The 15,818-nt window shown below is 41.6% G+C and overlaps 1 protein-coding gene across 1 annotated transcript in view; it reads left to right on the top strand.

Moving 5' to 3' along the window:
* Positions 1-14,746, top strand: part of SMARCA1 (SWI/SNF related, matrix associated, actin dependent regulator of chromatin, subfamily a, member 1) — a 48,774-nt gene extending 34,028 nt beyond the window's left edge. The window contains exons 21-24 of the mRNA XM_060756230.2: positions 317-435; positions 797-1,009; positions 8,965-9,075; positions 14,271-14,746. Of these exons, the coding sequence (XP_060612213.1) occupies positions 317-435; positions 797-1,009; positions 8,965-9,075; positions 14,271-14,339 (512 nt within the window). The 3' untranslated portion in view covers positions 14,340-14,746. The remainder of the gene's footprint in view (positions 1-316; positions 436-796; positions 1,010-8,964; positions 9,076-14,270) is intronic.
* The last annotated feature ends 1,072 nt before the right edge of the window (positions 14,747-15,818 follow it).

The following is a 15,818-nucleotide window of genomic DNA, read 5'->3' as shown; positions in this document are numbered from 1 at the left end:
TTCTGAACCCCACCGATAGAAGTGGGTCAAACCTCCCACACAGAACCCCCATGTGTGCCACAGCAATGCGTGGCAGGGGACGGCTAATAGTAGTAGTAGTAGTAATAATAATAATAATAATAATTTGTCAAGAAAATGCTGCATAAAAATCTGAATATATTCTGATAATGTTAGGAAAGTTCTGGGAGTAATGTGCATAAAATGTGTTCTGGTGCTCTTTTGAAAACATCACTTTAATTATATCAATCACAGTAATTGAGTTCTTTTTTTTCATATGGTGCATTTAGAGAATGTTTGTGTTTTTTAAATTTTTCAGCTGTATTTTGGGAACGTTGCAATGAACTCCAAGATATTGAGCGGATCATGGCTCAGATTGAACGCGGGGAAGCCAGAATACAGCGGAGGATTAGCATCAAAAAAGCCCTGGATGTCAAAGTAATTCCGCAAATTAATATTTCTTCTGATTAATGTGGTCCCTTAGAAGCCCAGCATCTGGTTGTGTTCCCCACTGATAAAAGTATTTTTAGTCCCTTTCCAGTTTTTAAGTAGAGAGCTTACACTAATTCATTGGTGGGCAAAGTTATTCTCTTTTGTGATAAGTGGTTTAGCGGTATAAAAGCCATATGAATTGAAATGCTCATTATAAATACATTCCCAACAGAAAGATTTGGCAAAAGGGCGGAAGTATTTCTGCTAACCTCACTTTCGCTAAAGTTGCATAAAAGTGCCGCGGAATTATAATTCTTGGACGTGAATCAGCAAAAGTCTTCAATAGTTTTCTTTTTTAAAACTTTAGATCGCGAGGTATAAAGCCCCCTTTCATCAGCTCCGGATTCAGTATGGAACAAACAAGGGCAAAAACTACACAGAAGAGGAAGACAGGTTCTTGATATGCATGTTGCACAAAATGGGGTTTGATAAAGAAAATGTTTACGAAGAGCTAAGGCAATGCGTCCGCAATGCGCCCCAGTTTAGATTTGACTGGTTTATCAAGTCGAGGACTGCAATGGTAAGTAACACTGTCCTTTCGTTGGATTATGCTTTAAGTGTGTGTGTGTTGCTTACTTAGGTGATCCCTCGTTGTCCGAGTAGGATGGTCTTCCAAGGTCAGTGGACTGGTGGGTCCGTAGGTGACTGTGGAACCCTATTTTTGATCTGTATCTTTTCCAGCAGTGAGGGCATTGGTTTCCAGGTGGAAGGCGGTTTCAGTCGGGGTTGGCTTGGCGCGCCTTCCTCTTGGCACATTTCTCTCTTTCACCCTCCATTTGTGCCTCTTCAAATTCTACAGCACTGCTGGTCACAGCTGACCTCTAGCTGGAGCGCTCAAGGGCCAGGGCTTCCCAGTTCTCAGTGTCTAAAACCTTCTAGGCCTTTGGGCCAAACTTGTCAGTTTCTGTATTTTGGGTTATGTAGTAGATTTCCAAAATGTGATTTAATGCTGTAAGCATTTGTATGTAATCGTGTTCAGCAGTGATAGAGTTAAGGAACCACTGAGTTATGTATGAATACTAGAAAGTTATATTTGTGTGTGTTAGTTCCTGCTTCCTGTATGTGACGCCTAATGCCTTGTATGGAATGTTAGTAGGCGTGTTCTACTGAGTGTGAAGAAGAAGCTGAGAAGCCATTACTAAGAGTTGTCTTTTGCTGCAGGCAGACGCTACCATGCAACTCTGCTATGTATATGTATATAGCTGTAAATAAATATGTATATAGCTGTAAATAAAGCAAATTGGTTTATTGTTTTATGGCTGTGTTTTGGAGCAGTTTTATCACCTAGCCAACCAACAATTAACAAAAAAACCCATATAGAATTATTTAAACCAGGCATGGGTAAACTTTGGTAGGCTGTTAGAAATTATGGGAGTTGAAGTCCAAAACACCTGGAGGGTTGAAGTTTGCCCATGCCTGGTTTTTTAAGTCAATGAATCATAGAGTTGGAAGACAACTTGTGGGCCATCCAGTCCAACCCTCTGCCAAGAAGCAGGAAAATCACATTCAAAGCACCCTCAATAGATGGCCTGCCTCTGCTTAAAAGCCTTCAAAGAAGGAGCCTTCACTACACTCCAGGGCAGAGAGTTCCACTACTGAACAGCTCTCACAGTCAGGAAGTTCTTCCTAATGTTCTTTACATTGTGCTATAGCAACAGAATTAGAAAGAAAGAAAAAAAAACAGCTCTCCCACACCTACTTAGGCCCCATCTGCCATATAATCCAGTTTGAAACTGCAAAATGCAGTTAAAAATAACAGTGTAATGTGGTTCATTGCAGTTTCAAGCAGCATTGTATGGCAATGTAGATGGGCTCTTGCTTTGAAATCAGCCTCAAATAAACCGGTGGATGTGAATTTTCTCAGATATGTATAAGACTGCATTATTGGCATACTTAATGATATATAATGGAGACCTCGCTCCAAAATATGGAAAAAATAATGACATTTGGAGGGCTTATGTATGTTCCTTCAGGTCACTCAGTTGATCTATAGTCATAGGGTTTTCTTAGGCAAGGAATACTCAAAATAGATTTGCTAGTGCCTTTTCCGAAATATAACACCTGGGATTTGTTGCTGATTTCCCATCCATGCACTTACCAAAGCCGACCCTGCTTAGCTTCCAAGCTTTGATTTCTTCTAATGATGTTTTTTATATTGTACTGTTTTAATTGTGTAATTAGATTGGCATATGTTTATTGTGTTTTTAATGTGTTTTTACTTGTATAACTTTGTTGTTATTATGCTTGGTCTCGTTTGTAAGCTGCCCTGAGTCCCTTCGGGAAGATGGTGGTGGGATATAAAAATAAAGTTGTTTGTGTTGTCGAAGACTTTCATGGCTGGAATCACTGGTTTGTTGTGAGTTTTCTGGGCTGTATGACCATGTTCCCAAAGCATTCTCTCCTGACATTTCGCCTGCATCTATGGCAGGCATCCTCAGTGGTTGTGAAACCTCACAACCTCTGAGGATGCACTGTCATAAATGCAGGCAAAGCATCAGGAGAGAATGCTTTGGGAACATGTCCATACAGCCCAGAACACTCACAACAACCCAATAAAGTTGTTGTTGTTGTTATAGATTTTCCAGGGGAAAAGCCCTTGTTTTTCAGCTGTTACATTTTAAACATCCTGACTCTTAGCTGGTGACCACTAGATGTCTCTCTGGTACTGGATAAGTAGGTTGATTTTCTTCCATGTTTCCCCGCTTTGCATTTTTATAAATTATTTTCTCTTCCCAAAACGTATATAATTCTTCTGCTGTTCTTATTTTCCTACCAGCATATGGCTTACACACAGTGTGAGCTCATAAATGGTGTAATGCTTTCTATAAAATTCCAGTTTTTTTTTCCTGCAGTAACTTTTGTGGAGCAGCAGAAGACAAGCTTGCCCCTTCCTCCTCAATGGGACAGCCTTCCAAATGATTAAACATGGCTCCCATGTCCCCTTCTCTCAACCTTCTTTTTCTCCAAGCTAAACATCCCCAGCTCTCTGAGCTGCTCCTCAGAAGGATTCATGGATGGAGCTCCGATGTATTCAGTTTTATATTTTATTTTTAGTGAGTTTTATCGAAGCTTTTTTGTATTTTATGATGTTTTATTTTTATTTTTTGCTATTTTTATTATTAAGTTATAGTTACGTTGTTCTATATTTTCTAATGCAGTGGTTCTCAACCTGTGGGTCCCCAGGTATTTTGGCCTACAACTCCCAGAAATCCCAGCCAGTTTACCAGCTGGGGACCCACAGGTTGAGAACCACTGCTCTATTGGGTCTTGTCCTGATGTAAACTGTAAACTGTAAATACAAAATGGGTTTTTTTTGTCATTGAATGTTCGCCATATTGGTTGAAAACCGCCCCGAGTGCCTTCGGGGAGATAGGGTGGTCTATAAATAAATAAATAACTATTATTATTATTATTATTATTATTATTATTATTATTATTTGAAACACAACAAGATGAGACCACAGCAGACACTCTGCTGGCTGTTGTATTGAATCACATGTCAGACACCTCCCAAGTGTCTAGGACTGTTTGATGTATCAGCAAATAATGCATGCAGATCCCAGTAAGGTGGCCTTTTGCAGCTGGCAGCTGGTAATTTTGTCAGTGCCAATTGTGTTTAAGGGCAGGCCAAGGTCTTGAGGCACTGCACCCAGTGTGCCAATCACCACTGGAACCACCTTGACTTGTGCTAGAGTCTTTGCAGTTCGATCGTTAAATCCTCATATTGTGTCAGCTTTTCCAGTTATTTCTCTTCAATCCTGCTGTCACCTGGGATTGCAATATCAACAATCCATACTTTGTCTTTTAACACAATTGTGAGGTCAGGAGTATTGTGCTCCAAAACTCTGTCTGAATTTGGAAGTCCCAAACGTGCTCATTCTCTGTAACGTTTTCCGGCTTGTGGTCCCACCAGTTCTTTGTCGCGGGCAGATGGTATTTGTGGCACAAGTTCCAATGAATCTTCTGAGCAACGGTGCTATGCCTCTGCTTGTAGTCTGTCTGCGCGATCTTGTTGTTATTATTATTATTTGTTTATTCATAGCTTCCAGACCTTTGGCCATTTTGGTGGCCTTTCATGTTTAAACTTGTTCAGTTCTTTTGATTGAGGGTATAGAGAAGAACTGGAAGGGACTAAAATCCCATTGAGTTCTTGGGAAAAGCGGGAGATGGAAGTTGCCTGCATTTTAGTCTTAATCTTAAGGAACCAAATCATGTTTTTCCTCTTCAGTCGTCTCAAGGAAGGTCTTGGCTCGAAAACAGAGATACACGTGAAAGAGATCTTGTAGTCTTAGTGGACAACAAGTTGAACATGAGCCAACAGTGTGATGCAGCAGCTTAAAAGCCAATGTGATTTTGGGCTGCCTCAAAATGAATATATCTAGCTCAAGGGAAGGCATGGTGCTTGTTTATTCTGTTTTGATCAGATCTTACCTGGAATACTGTGTCCAATTCTGGGCCCTATAATTCAAGAGAGAAATTGAGAAACTGGAACTTGTCCAGCTAAAATGATCAAAGGTCTGGACATCATGAATCCCTATGAGGAATGGCTTAAAGAGCTGGCTCTGTTGATCCTCAGAAGAGAAGTCTGAGAAGAGACACAAGAGCCATGTTTCAATATCTAAAAGATTGTCATAAGGAAGAGGGAGCGGGATTGTTTTCTGCTGCCCTGGAGACTAGGACTCAATGGAGCAGTGGGCTCAAATTGTAGAAAAGGAGATTCCACCTGAACATTAGGAAGAACTTCCTAACAGTGGAACTCTCTGCCCCGGAGTCTAGTGAAGCTCCTTCTTTGGAAGGAAGAGGCTGGATGATCATCTGCTGGGAGGGATCGGATTGTGTTTTTCCTGCCTGGCAGAAGGGGGTTGGATTGGATGGTCCCTGGGGTCTCTTCCAACTCCAGGATTCTATGATACTGAGACCTGTGCTGCGAGTATGGGAGAAACTTTGGAAATGGCAGAAAAGGATATTCGTTCCAGTGACCCCAATATTTAGCGGGGGGAAAAATAGTAAACAAAGTAGATGCCAAATCTTACTGTCAGTGTTATTATCTTGAGATGTGTTTGATCTCCCATGCTTTTCATTTTGCTTCTGTTGTAAATCATTAGCAGGAAGATTGCGCTTTGTAATTTTTCCATTTCCTTATCTTCGTTGTTTTGTGAAGAGAAGCAAGCTGTGAATTAATACTTTCCCCCCCAATGAACTTCAATGCTAAAAATGTGCTTATGCCTCCGTTTCCGCCATTCTGCCAGCTGTGCCTCCTTCCTAGAGAAACATCCGTTTTGCCATAGATCCATGGCTCTTGATTAGATGATTCTGTTTGCAACTGGAGTTGAGAAATGTTCAAAAACTACAGCTAGTTCACAATGTCACAACATGCAGAATTAATTCAAATATCATGAAAGATTCAAGAGATTTTAAACAGACATTGGATTAAAGACTGCTTTAAGTTGGACTAGATGGCTCTTTCAACCCCTTCCCACTTTTGCTTGAGTGTTGATGCTATTTTTTTAGTCATTGTGGATTATATTATACATTTGAAAGTGTGGACACAATTATACGACTGTTTCACTTCATGAGGTTTATATATAATCTCATTTGAATAATAATAACAATAATAATTTTATTTCTTACCTGTCTCTCCTTGAGGTGCGTTACAGCTAAAAACATACAATCATTGGGTTGTTGTGAGTTTCCCAGACTGTATGGCCATGTTCCAGAAGCATTCTCTCCTGACGTTATGCCCACACACCCTCAGAGGTTGAGGGGTCTGTTGGAAACTAAGTAATAGGCATGTGCAATCCATGCTTCTAAATGGTTCTAAAGTACTTACAAAATTAAAATTCTGGTGGTGAAAACTAGGGGGTGCTGGTGCTTTGCTTCTACAGTGTTGCTAAAGTTCTGGTGATGAAAATTTCAGAACTCTAACAAAACTTTCAAATTTTCATTATTATTTCATTACTGATGATTTTATGACAGAAAACCCATTAGGAACTGCCATTTATAATGAAAATTTGAAAGTTTTGTTACAGTTCTGAAATTTTCACAACCAGAACTTTAGCAACACTGTAGAAGCAAAGCACCAGCGCCCCTTAGTTTTCACCGCCAGAACTATAGTTTTGTAAGTACTTTAGAACCATTTAGAACCATGGATTTCACATGCCTACTAGGCAAGTAAGGTTTATATATCTGGAATGTCCAGGGTGGGGGAAAAAAATCTCTTGTCTGCTTAGGTACGAGTGAATGTTGCAATTTGCCACCTTGATTAGCATTAATGGCTTGCAGTTTCAAGGCCTGGCTGGTAGCTGCCTGGGGGAATCCTTTGTTGGGAGTTGTTAACTGGCCTTGATTGATTCTTGTCTGGAATTCCCCTGCTTTTTTAGTCTTTCTCTTTATTTACTGTTCTGATTTTAGAGCTTTTTAAATACTGGTAACCAGATTTTGCAGCTGGACTGTCTATGTAGGGAACACCAAATGCAGCAATGCCCAAACATGAATCAAGGAATATGAATGGCGCTGCAGACTAACTCGACCAGAAGAGTCAGCCATAGTAGAGCACCTGATGAACCAACCTGGACACAGCATATTATCGGAGAACACAGAAATGCTGAACCACTCTAACAACCACCATTTCAGACTACACAAAGAAGCCATTGAAATCCACAAGCATGTGGACAATTTCAACAGAAAGGAGGAAACCAGCCTGTTTGACTGATTTTATACTATTCTATACTGCTTTTGCTATATTGTTATTTAAATTGCATATTTATGTTTTGATGTGGGCACCATGGGGTGCTGGTTTGTTAGCCGCCCTGAGTCCTTCTACGGAGGTCGAGATAGGACAGGGTACAAATGTCCATAATAAATAAATAAATAAATAAACCACGACAATGAACAACATCTGGCTACCAGTATGAAAAAACTGGCTGCCAATATAAAAAATTAGGATAGTAAATAAAGAACAATACTTAGAAAGCAGAGAAATGGACTGGAAACCACCAGGGCCAGCTAACACTGCTCAACATAGGATTCCCCCAGGCAGGAAGCAGCCAGGCTTTGAAGCTGCCAGGCTATTCAATGCTGATCAAGGTGGCTGTTAGGAATTGTAGGAGTTGAAGTCCAAAACACCTGGAGGGCCAAAGTTTGCCCATGTTGGGTTTAGTCTGAGATGGTGGTTGTTAGAGTGGCCCAGCATTTCTGTGTTCTCGGTGGTGGCCCCTCACCTGTGGAACTCACTCCCAAGGGAAATTAGGTCATCGACATCCCTCCTCTCCTTTAGAAGGAAATTAAAAACATGGATTTGGGACCAGGCCTTTGGGTAATCTGGTGGATAGATAAGGAACAAGCGACAACTAGAATTGATGGATTGGACAATGTGGAATTTGAATTTACGGACTATGAGCTGGTAAACGTTGAGCACTAGATTGTTTTTAGGGATTGTGATGTATAATGGATTGTTTTAATTGTTTTAATCACTGTTTATATGTTTTATTTTTTACCTTGTGCCAGCATCGAATTGTGCCTTTTTGTAAGCTGCCCTGAGTCCCCCCTTGGGGGTTGAGAAGGGCGGGGTAGAAGTGCGAGAAATAAATAAATAAATATGCTGTGTCCAGGTTGGTTTTTCAGCTAGGATTTGAAGCTACAAGGCCATTTAATGCTAATCAAGGTGGCCAACTGCAACATTCACACTTGCCTCTAACAGACAAGAGTTCTTTCTCCCACCCTGGACATTCTTCCACAGATATACAGTATAAATCCCACTTGCCCAGTTTCCAACAGACCTCACAACCTCTGAGGATGCCTGCCATAGATGTGGGCAAAATGTCAGGAGAGAATGCTTCTGGAACATGGCCATACAGCCCGGAAAACTCACAACAACCCAGTGATGCCTGCTATCAAAGCCTTCGCTATCTCATATTTGTTTGAGATCCTCCTTTGTAAGGGCATTGGATGCATTCTTCTGTACAGTTCTAAGAAATACTGGATTTTGTGCAGAAGGAAGTCGAAAAACGAAAAAAGGGTAATATGAAAATGTATGTGTGTTCCTTTTCTGCTTTTTGTGTGTGCTACAGCACATCTTCCGGCGTGTTTTGATGTCAGAAATGCTTTTATGGCAGTTTATTTTAGATTAAGTTGTTTTCTGGGCTAGATTGGCAAGTCTAAATTAGAACAGCCTGAGCTTTTAAAATGGCTGAGTATTTTTAGAAGGTCTAATTTCAGTCACTGCTTTGCAATTTGTACCCTCAAGCATCATTTAAGGCAGGCTTTTCCTTTCTGTGTGGTGCGCAGTCTTATAGGGCATAATTAGGGACATAATCCACCTCCCATTGCATTTCAATAGCCATTGATTTTAATTACCCTAGATTGCATCCCAAAGATGGGATCAACAAACATGAAAAAAGGACCAACCTGAAACACATTTTAATAAGATTTCATGGTGGTTATTTCAACGTTTCTTTTATAAAAAATCTTGATTAGGAACTCCAGAGACGCTGCAATACGCTCATATCGCTGATTGAAAAAGAAAATATGGAAATTGAGGAAAAAGAGAAGGCTGAGAAGAAGAAACGGGGAGCGAAAACTCCAGCGGTAATTAATCAGTGTTTGGGCTTTCTTTTGGGGATTTTCTAAAGTGTGTAATATTTACATTCCATCTTTCCAGTTCATATATCTCCCTCTAAGGCCCACCTTGGAGGTTAAGATAGTCGTGGGAGACCCTGCTCTCAGTCCCACCCTCCTCGCAAGTGTGACTGATGGGAATGAGAGACGGGGCCTTCTCAGTAGTGGCCCCTCACCTATGGAATTCCCTCCCCAGTGCAATAAGATCTGCTCCATCCCTCCTGACTTTCAGGAAAAACTAAAAACGTGGCTTTGGGACCGAGCCTTTGGTCAGTAACAGGAGTATTGCAATATGAGACTACAAATTAATATAATAACAATTCGGACTGGCCCTGGAATACGATTTGGAACATGTGATTTTAATGCTATGTTTTTAATGGGTTTGGTTTTAACATTTTTGTTTACTTACCGATGTATTAATACATGGCTTGAGGTGTTGCCTTTGTTAAGCAACCTTGAGTCCCCTTCGGGGTTGAGAAGGGCGGGATATAAATGTGGTAAATAAATACATAAAATAAATATAACCTCTATATAGGAAACCAAATATATGTATATATATTTGTTCTTCAAAGGCTCCTCCGTGGCTTGTTGGATCCGGAGCAAACTTGGTACACAGACCCTTCATTATTCAACTTAAAATACTGGTGGGATTTAAACTGAAAATAACCTACCCCTTTTGTTTATTACCTCATTTAAAAATGACATACATTGATGATCATGTGCTCTTGTTCAACCAGCAGAGGGCACTAGATAGAAAGGCTACCTCAGAGGGAGAGATGACAAATGGAAGATGGCCAGAGAGTTGCCATTGAGATGTTGTTAAGGAGGCCTTCTTACAGGACCAGGCAAAGATGGAAGTGAGCTGGAGAAAGGAGAAAGGAGCCCTTAAGATTAAAAAAAATCCTGGGCAATAATTCAGTTCTTAAGAGAATCTTGTATTCAGAGCAGTGTATTTTTATGCATGGAGGAAAAAAAATCAGAGCTAATTTGGGAAGGTCTGTGTACCAATATTTACCCAGCCCTCGCTCAGGGTCAACCTACCTTGAGTGGGTCCCCTGACGACTCGACAGCGCGCTGTGAAGCATTTGCTCAGTACTTTGCGGACAAAGTCGCTTTGATCCGCGCGGGCTTTGACACCACATTAACTGCAGTCTCTGAGGATGTAACTCAAGCATCTGCTTGTCCAGTTTTGTTGGATTTGTTTCGATCTGTTCAACTCGACGAGGTCATCAGGGTTCTGGGAGAGGCGAGGCCCACCACATGCATCCTAGACCCCTGCCCTTCCTGGCTGGTAAAAGAAGCCAGAGGGGGTTTGGCAGAGTGGGTAAAGGTGGTGGTTAATGCCTCCCTTCGGGAAGGCAAGATTCCAGCCAGCTTAAAACAAGCTGTCATCAAACCGCTGTTGAAAAAACCATCACTAGACCCCACTCAATTCGTCAACTTTCGGCCAGTCTCCAATCTCCCCTACTTGGGCAAAGTCCTGGAACGTGTGGTGGCCTCGCAACTCCAGGAATTCCTGGTGGACACGGACTATCTAGATCCGTCACAGTCTGGCTTTAGGCCGGGACATGGTACTGAGACAGCCTTGGTCGCCTTAGTTGATGATCTGCGCCGGGAACTGGACAGGGGGAGTGTGTCCCTGTTAGTTCTGCTGGACCTCTCTTCGGCCTTCGATACCGTCGACCACGGTATCCTTCTGGGACGCCTCGCGGGAATGGGTCTCGGGGGTACTGCCTTGCAGTGGCTCCGGTCCTTTCTCGAGGGTCGCTCCCAGAAGGTGTCACTAGGGGACTCCTGCTCGACTCCTCGGCCATTGTACTGTGGAGTCCCGCAGGGCTCAATACTGTCCCCTATGTTGTTTAACATATACATGAAGCCGTTGGGAGAGATCATCCGGAGTTTTGGGGTGCGATGTCATCTGTACGCAGATGATGTCCAACTCTATCACTCATTTCCACCTGCCACTAAGGAGGCTGTTCAGGTCATGAACCGGTGCTTGGCCGCTGTCACGGACTGGATGAGGGACAACAGATTGAAACTAAATCCAGACAAGACAGAGGTACTCCTGGTCAGTCGTAAGACCGAACAGGGTACGGGGTTACAGCCTGTGTTGGACGGGGTCACACTCCCCCTAAAAGCACAGGTACGCAGTCTGGGAGTTCTCCTGGATTCATCGCTGAGCCTGGAACCCCAGGTTTCAGCGGTGGTCAGGGGAGCATTCGCACAATTAAAACTTGTGCGCCAGCTGCGTCCGTACCTTGGGAGGGCTGACTTGGCCACGGTAGTACACGCTTTGGTTACATCCCGCTTAGATTACTGCAACGCTCTCTACGTGGGGTTGCCTCTGAAGACTGCCCGGAAGCTGCAGCAAGTACAACGCGCGGCAGCCAGATTACTAACGGGTGCGGGATACAGGGAGCACACCACTCCGCTGTTACTCGAACTCCACTGGCTGCCGATTAGCTTCCGAGCACAATTCAAAGTGCTGGTGTTAACCTATAAAGCCCTAAACGACTCCGGCCCTGTTTACCTCTCCGAACGTATTCTCCCCTACGAACCATCAAGACCACTAAGATCGTCTGGAGGGGCCCTGCTCTCGGTCCCTCCGCCTGCACAAGCACGGCTGGTGGGGACGAGGGACAGGGCCTTCTCGATGGTGGCCCCTCGACTTTGGAACTCCCTGCCATTAGAGATTAGAACTGCCCCCTCCCTCATGACGTTCAGGAAACTAACAAAGACCTGGTTGTGGAACGTGGCATTTGACAACTGATTTAATTCTTTGCCCACATGAAAGGAGGATGATGAATGTGATTGTGATGGTGTTGGACGATTTGGCTCTTTTAACTAGGATGTTAATATTTTAATGTGTATGGTGCTGATATTTTAATCGTGTAATGAAGTGGCATTGTGTTGTTATTGTATATTTTTTGTATGTTAACACATGTTGTGAACCGGTCCGAATCCCTCTTTGAAGGTGAGAGGGTCGGTATATAAAACCTCGAAATAAATAAATAAATAAATAAATAAATAAACCTAAGTCTGAAATGGCTTGAAATCACACAACAACAACAACAACAACAACAATCCTATCTCATCAGTCAAAAACAGGCCCACACTTCCCACTGAAATACGAATAAGCTCATATTAAAATTGCTTTTCATTTTAATTATTGTATTGTTTTTAGGTGTTTTTGCACGACAAATAAGATATGTGCAATGTGCATTGGAATTTATTCAATTTTTTTTTCAAATTATAAACCGGCCCTCCAACAGTTTGAGGGACTGTGACCTGGCCCTCTGTTTAAAAAGTTTGAGGACCCCTGGGCTAAAGCATTTCTCTGTTCTGAGAGTCTAATAGAGTTTCTGTCTAGCCTGAAAGTCCAATGGAGTCTGAGATCTAAAATGGAGTCTGAATCCTGAACAATTCCAGATCTGATCACATGGTCTGCAGTCCCACAACATAGAGTTAAGGAAAACTGCATACCAATACATATTTATACAACACAGTAAGCAGTCTGAATTATATACATAACAAATAACTAGTATAGGAAGCTTGTAGAACAGGGGTCCTCAAACTTTTTAAACAGAGGGCCAGGTCACAGTCCCTCAAACTGCTGAAGGGCCGGATTATAATTTGAAAAAAAAATGAATGAATTCCTATGCACATGCACATATCTTATTTGTAGTGCAAAAAGCACTTAAAAACAGTACAATAATTAAAATGAAGAACAATTTTAACAAATATAAACTTATTAGTATTTCAACGGGAAGTGTGGGCCAGCTTTTGGCCGATGAGATAGGGTTGTTGTTATTGTGTGCTTTCAAGTGATTTCAGATTTAGGGTGACCCTGAGCGAGGGCCGGGTAAATGACCTTGGAGGGCCATATCCGGCCCCCGGCCCTTAGTTTGAGGACCCCTGCAGTAAGCAGTCTGAATTATATACATAACAAATAACTAGTATAGGAAGCCTGTAGAAGGTTGCTATTTCCAACATATTGTTTTAACCCAAAAGATGAATTAGGGCTTATTTTCAGGGGATGACTTATTTTTTCATGTATCAAGTGCGCACATTATTTGTGTGTTGTGTCTGTCCTCTGATTGGTCATTAGTTGATAAGTCTTGAGTCCATCTGTTCACATAGGCATTTACCTCTCAGTATTTACAAATGCTTAACTATAATTTATATTATCACTTATTTTAAGTATTAATATCAATAATATTATTTATTTTTATATAGTTATATATTAAGGCAATTATTATTTTATGATCAATATGGCCACCGTTTATTGCAATATTGTTTATTTATTTATTTCCAGCTTTTATATTCCGCCCTTCTCACCCCGCAGGGGACTCAGGGTGGATTACAGTGTACACATATATGGCAAACATTCAATGCCAATTTTTGACATACAAACATATACAGACATAGACAGAGGCTATTTAACTTTTTCTGGCCGCCAGGGGAGCTGTCGCTTTCATCATCCATCTGCGACGCTGATGAAGCACTTCCGCATTCCCGCATGCTTCCCCGCTGAATGCTTTTGCTGGAGTCTTCTTAATGGCCTCATAAATCAGTTAATTTAGCCTCCCCACACTTTAAGGTGGGGCCTTATTTTCCTACTTGACAGATGCAACTGTCTTTCGGGTTGCAAAGGTCGACAACAGGCTACACATAATTGGTTGGAAACCTACTCCAACCCGGGCTGCCTTCGAACTCATGACCTTTTTGGTCAGAGTGATAGATGTACTACTGGTAAATGCATCAATCTGGTTGATGATCTTAACTGGGGTAGGGCTGATATTATGAGCATCCTAGGGTTTATATTCAGGTTAAGTATTGTTTTCGGGGAAACAGGGAAGTTGCCATTACTAGCCACTTTGTTTTCCCCTCCGACCTTGCCAAAGTCATGTTTGCCATGTGTTTCTTTGGAACTGGGAGATAGCAATATTGACAATAACAATAGAATATTGCAAAATTATGACTGTATTCTTGCAGTAGTTCTACTTGATGGACTTATTTCATGTGGCTGAAAAATGGCAAGACTTCCCAAGTCCTTTGTTATCTTCAGATGGCAACATAATGGTCTATTAGACTTCATTACCTGTATAGATCACCATGCATTAAGATAAATGGATATGTTACTCCTTGCTTCTTTCTCTCCGCAGTCACAAAAAAGGAAAGCTGATTCTGCAGACGGCTCTGGCAAAAAGGACGCCAAGAAAGTGAAGACGTAAAACCGGTGGAAAGAAAAGAGTTTCATCCCAAACTGCCATATTGCTCCCCCCTCTCTCTCTCTGCCAATGTTATTGATGCCCTTTGTGTATTCATCCCCCACATAGTTTTAATTTGTGCCAATCTTATCTGTTTTATAATGCCGTTCTTTACTTGCTTTGTAGTTTTATATTTTCATGCATTCCAGCATTTTTGTGCACTTGTATTTTGTGTTTTTTTGTAAAGTCGTACGCAAAAAAAAAAAAGGACTTCCTCCTTCTGAAGCTTGTGGCTTTCGTATGTTTTATACCCAGCTGCTTTGACGAAAAAGAAATATTCCCCTTGGTTCTGTTAGGTGTATTACCGTTGTTTGCTCCTTTATATGATCGTGGAAAAGTATAACTGAATTAAAATAACTGGAGGAAAAATAGACCTTTCATGTTCTTTTGAAAAAAAATGTTTCAACTCAGTTTCCCTTCTAGGGATTTTTCCAGTGCGTTGACTTTGAGCGCATTTGCTTTTGTGGTAGTGATATACAGGGGTAATACTTCGTTTACAGAACCTTTTGTATGTGTTCACATACGTCTTTTTTCCTTTTTCCTTCTACTCCTGAAACCAGACCTGTCACATGCTGTAATTTGATGCTAGAACACATATTTGATGCTAGAACACACTGTCGTACATGAAGGTGGTGGATAACCTTTCTGTTGGATTGCTGTAGGTTTTTTCGGGTTATATGGCCATGTTCTAGAGGCATTCTCTCTTGATGTTTCGCCTGCATCTATGGCAAGCATCCTCAGAGGTAGTGAGGTATATTGGAACTTGGAAAATGGGTTTATATATCTGTGGAATGACCAAGGTGGGACAAAGAACTCTTGTCTGTTGGAGCTAGGTATGAATGTTTCAACTGACCACCTTGATTAGCATTTGATGGCCTGGCAGTGCCTGGGGCAATCTTTTGTTGAGAGGTGATTAGATGTCCTTGATTGTTACCTCGCTGTTGTTTTGCTGTTGTAATTTTAGAGTTTTTTAATACTAGTAGCCAGATTTTGTTCATTTTCATGGTTTCCTCCTTTCTGTTGAAATTGAAATCTAGGACATCTAATCACCTCTCAACAAAATATTTATAGTTCACCTACAATCAAAGAGCATTCAGTACTCCAACAATGATGGAATTGAACCAATCTTTGCACACATGACTCGCATGAGCAACAGAAAATACTGGAAGAGTTTGGTGGGCATTGACCTTGAGTTTGGAAGTTGTAGTTCACCTACATCCAGAGACCACTGTGGACTCAGACAATGATGGATCTGGACCAAACTTGGCACAAATACTCAATATGAACAAATGTGAACACTGGTGGAGTTTGGGGAAAAACAGGCCTTGGCATTTGGGAGTTGTAGTTGCTGGGATTTATAGTTCACCTATAATCAAAGACTATTCCGAACCGTACCAACAATAGAATTGGGCCAAACTTCCCACACAGAATCCCCATACCCAA

The sequence above is a fragment of the Anolis sagrei genome, chromosome 10 (genome assembly GCF_037176765.1).
Source record: "Anolis sagrei isolate rAnoSag1 chromosome 10, rAnoSag1.mat, whole genome shotgun sequence".
Classification (NCBI taxonomy): domain Eukaryota; kingdom Metazoa; phylum Chordata; class Lepidosauria; order Squamata; family Dactyloidae; genus Anolis; species Anolis sagrei.
This window is presented reverse-complemented; position numbering and strand designations above follow the sequence as displayed.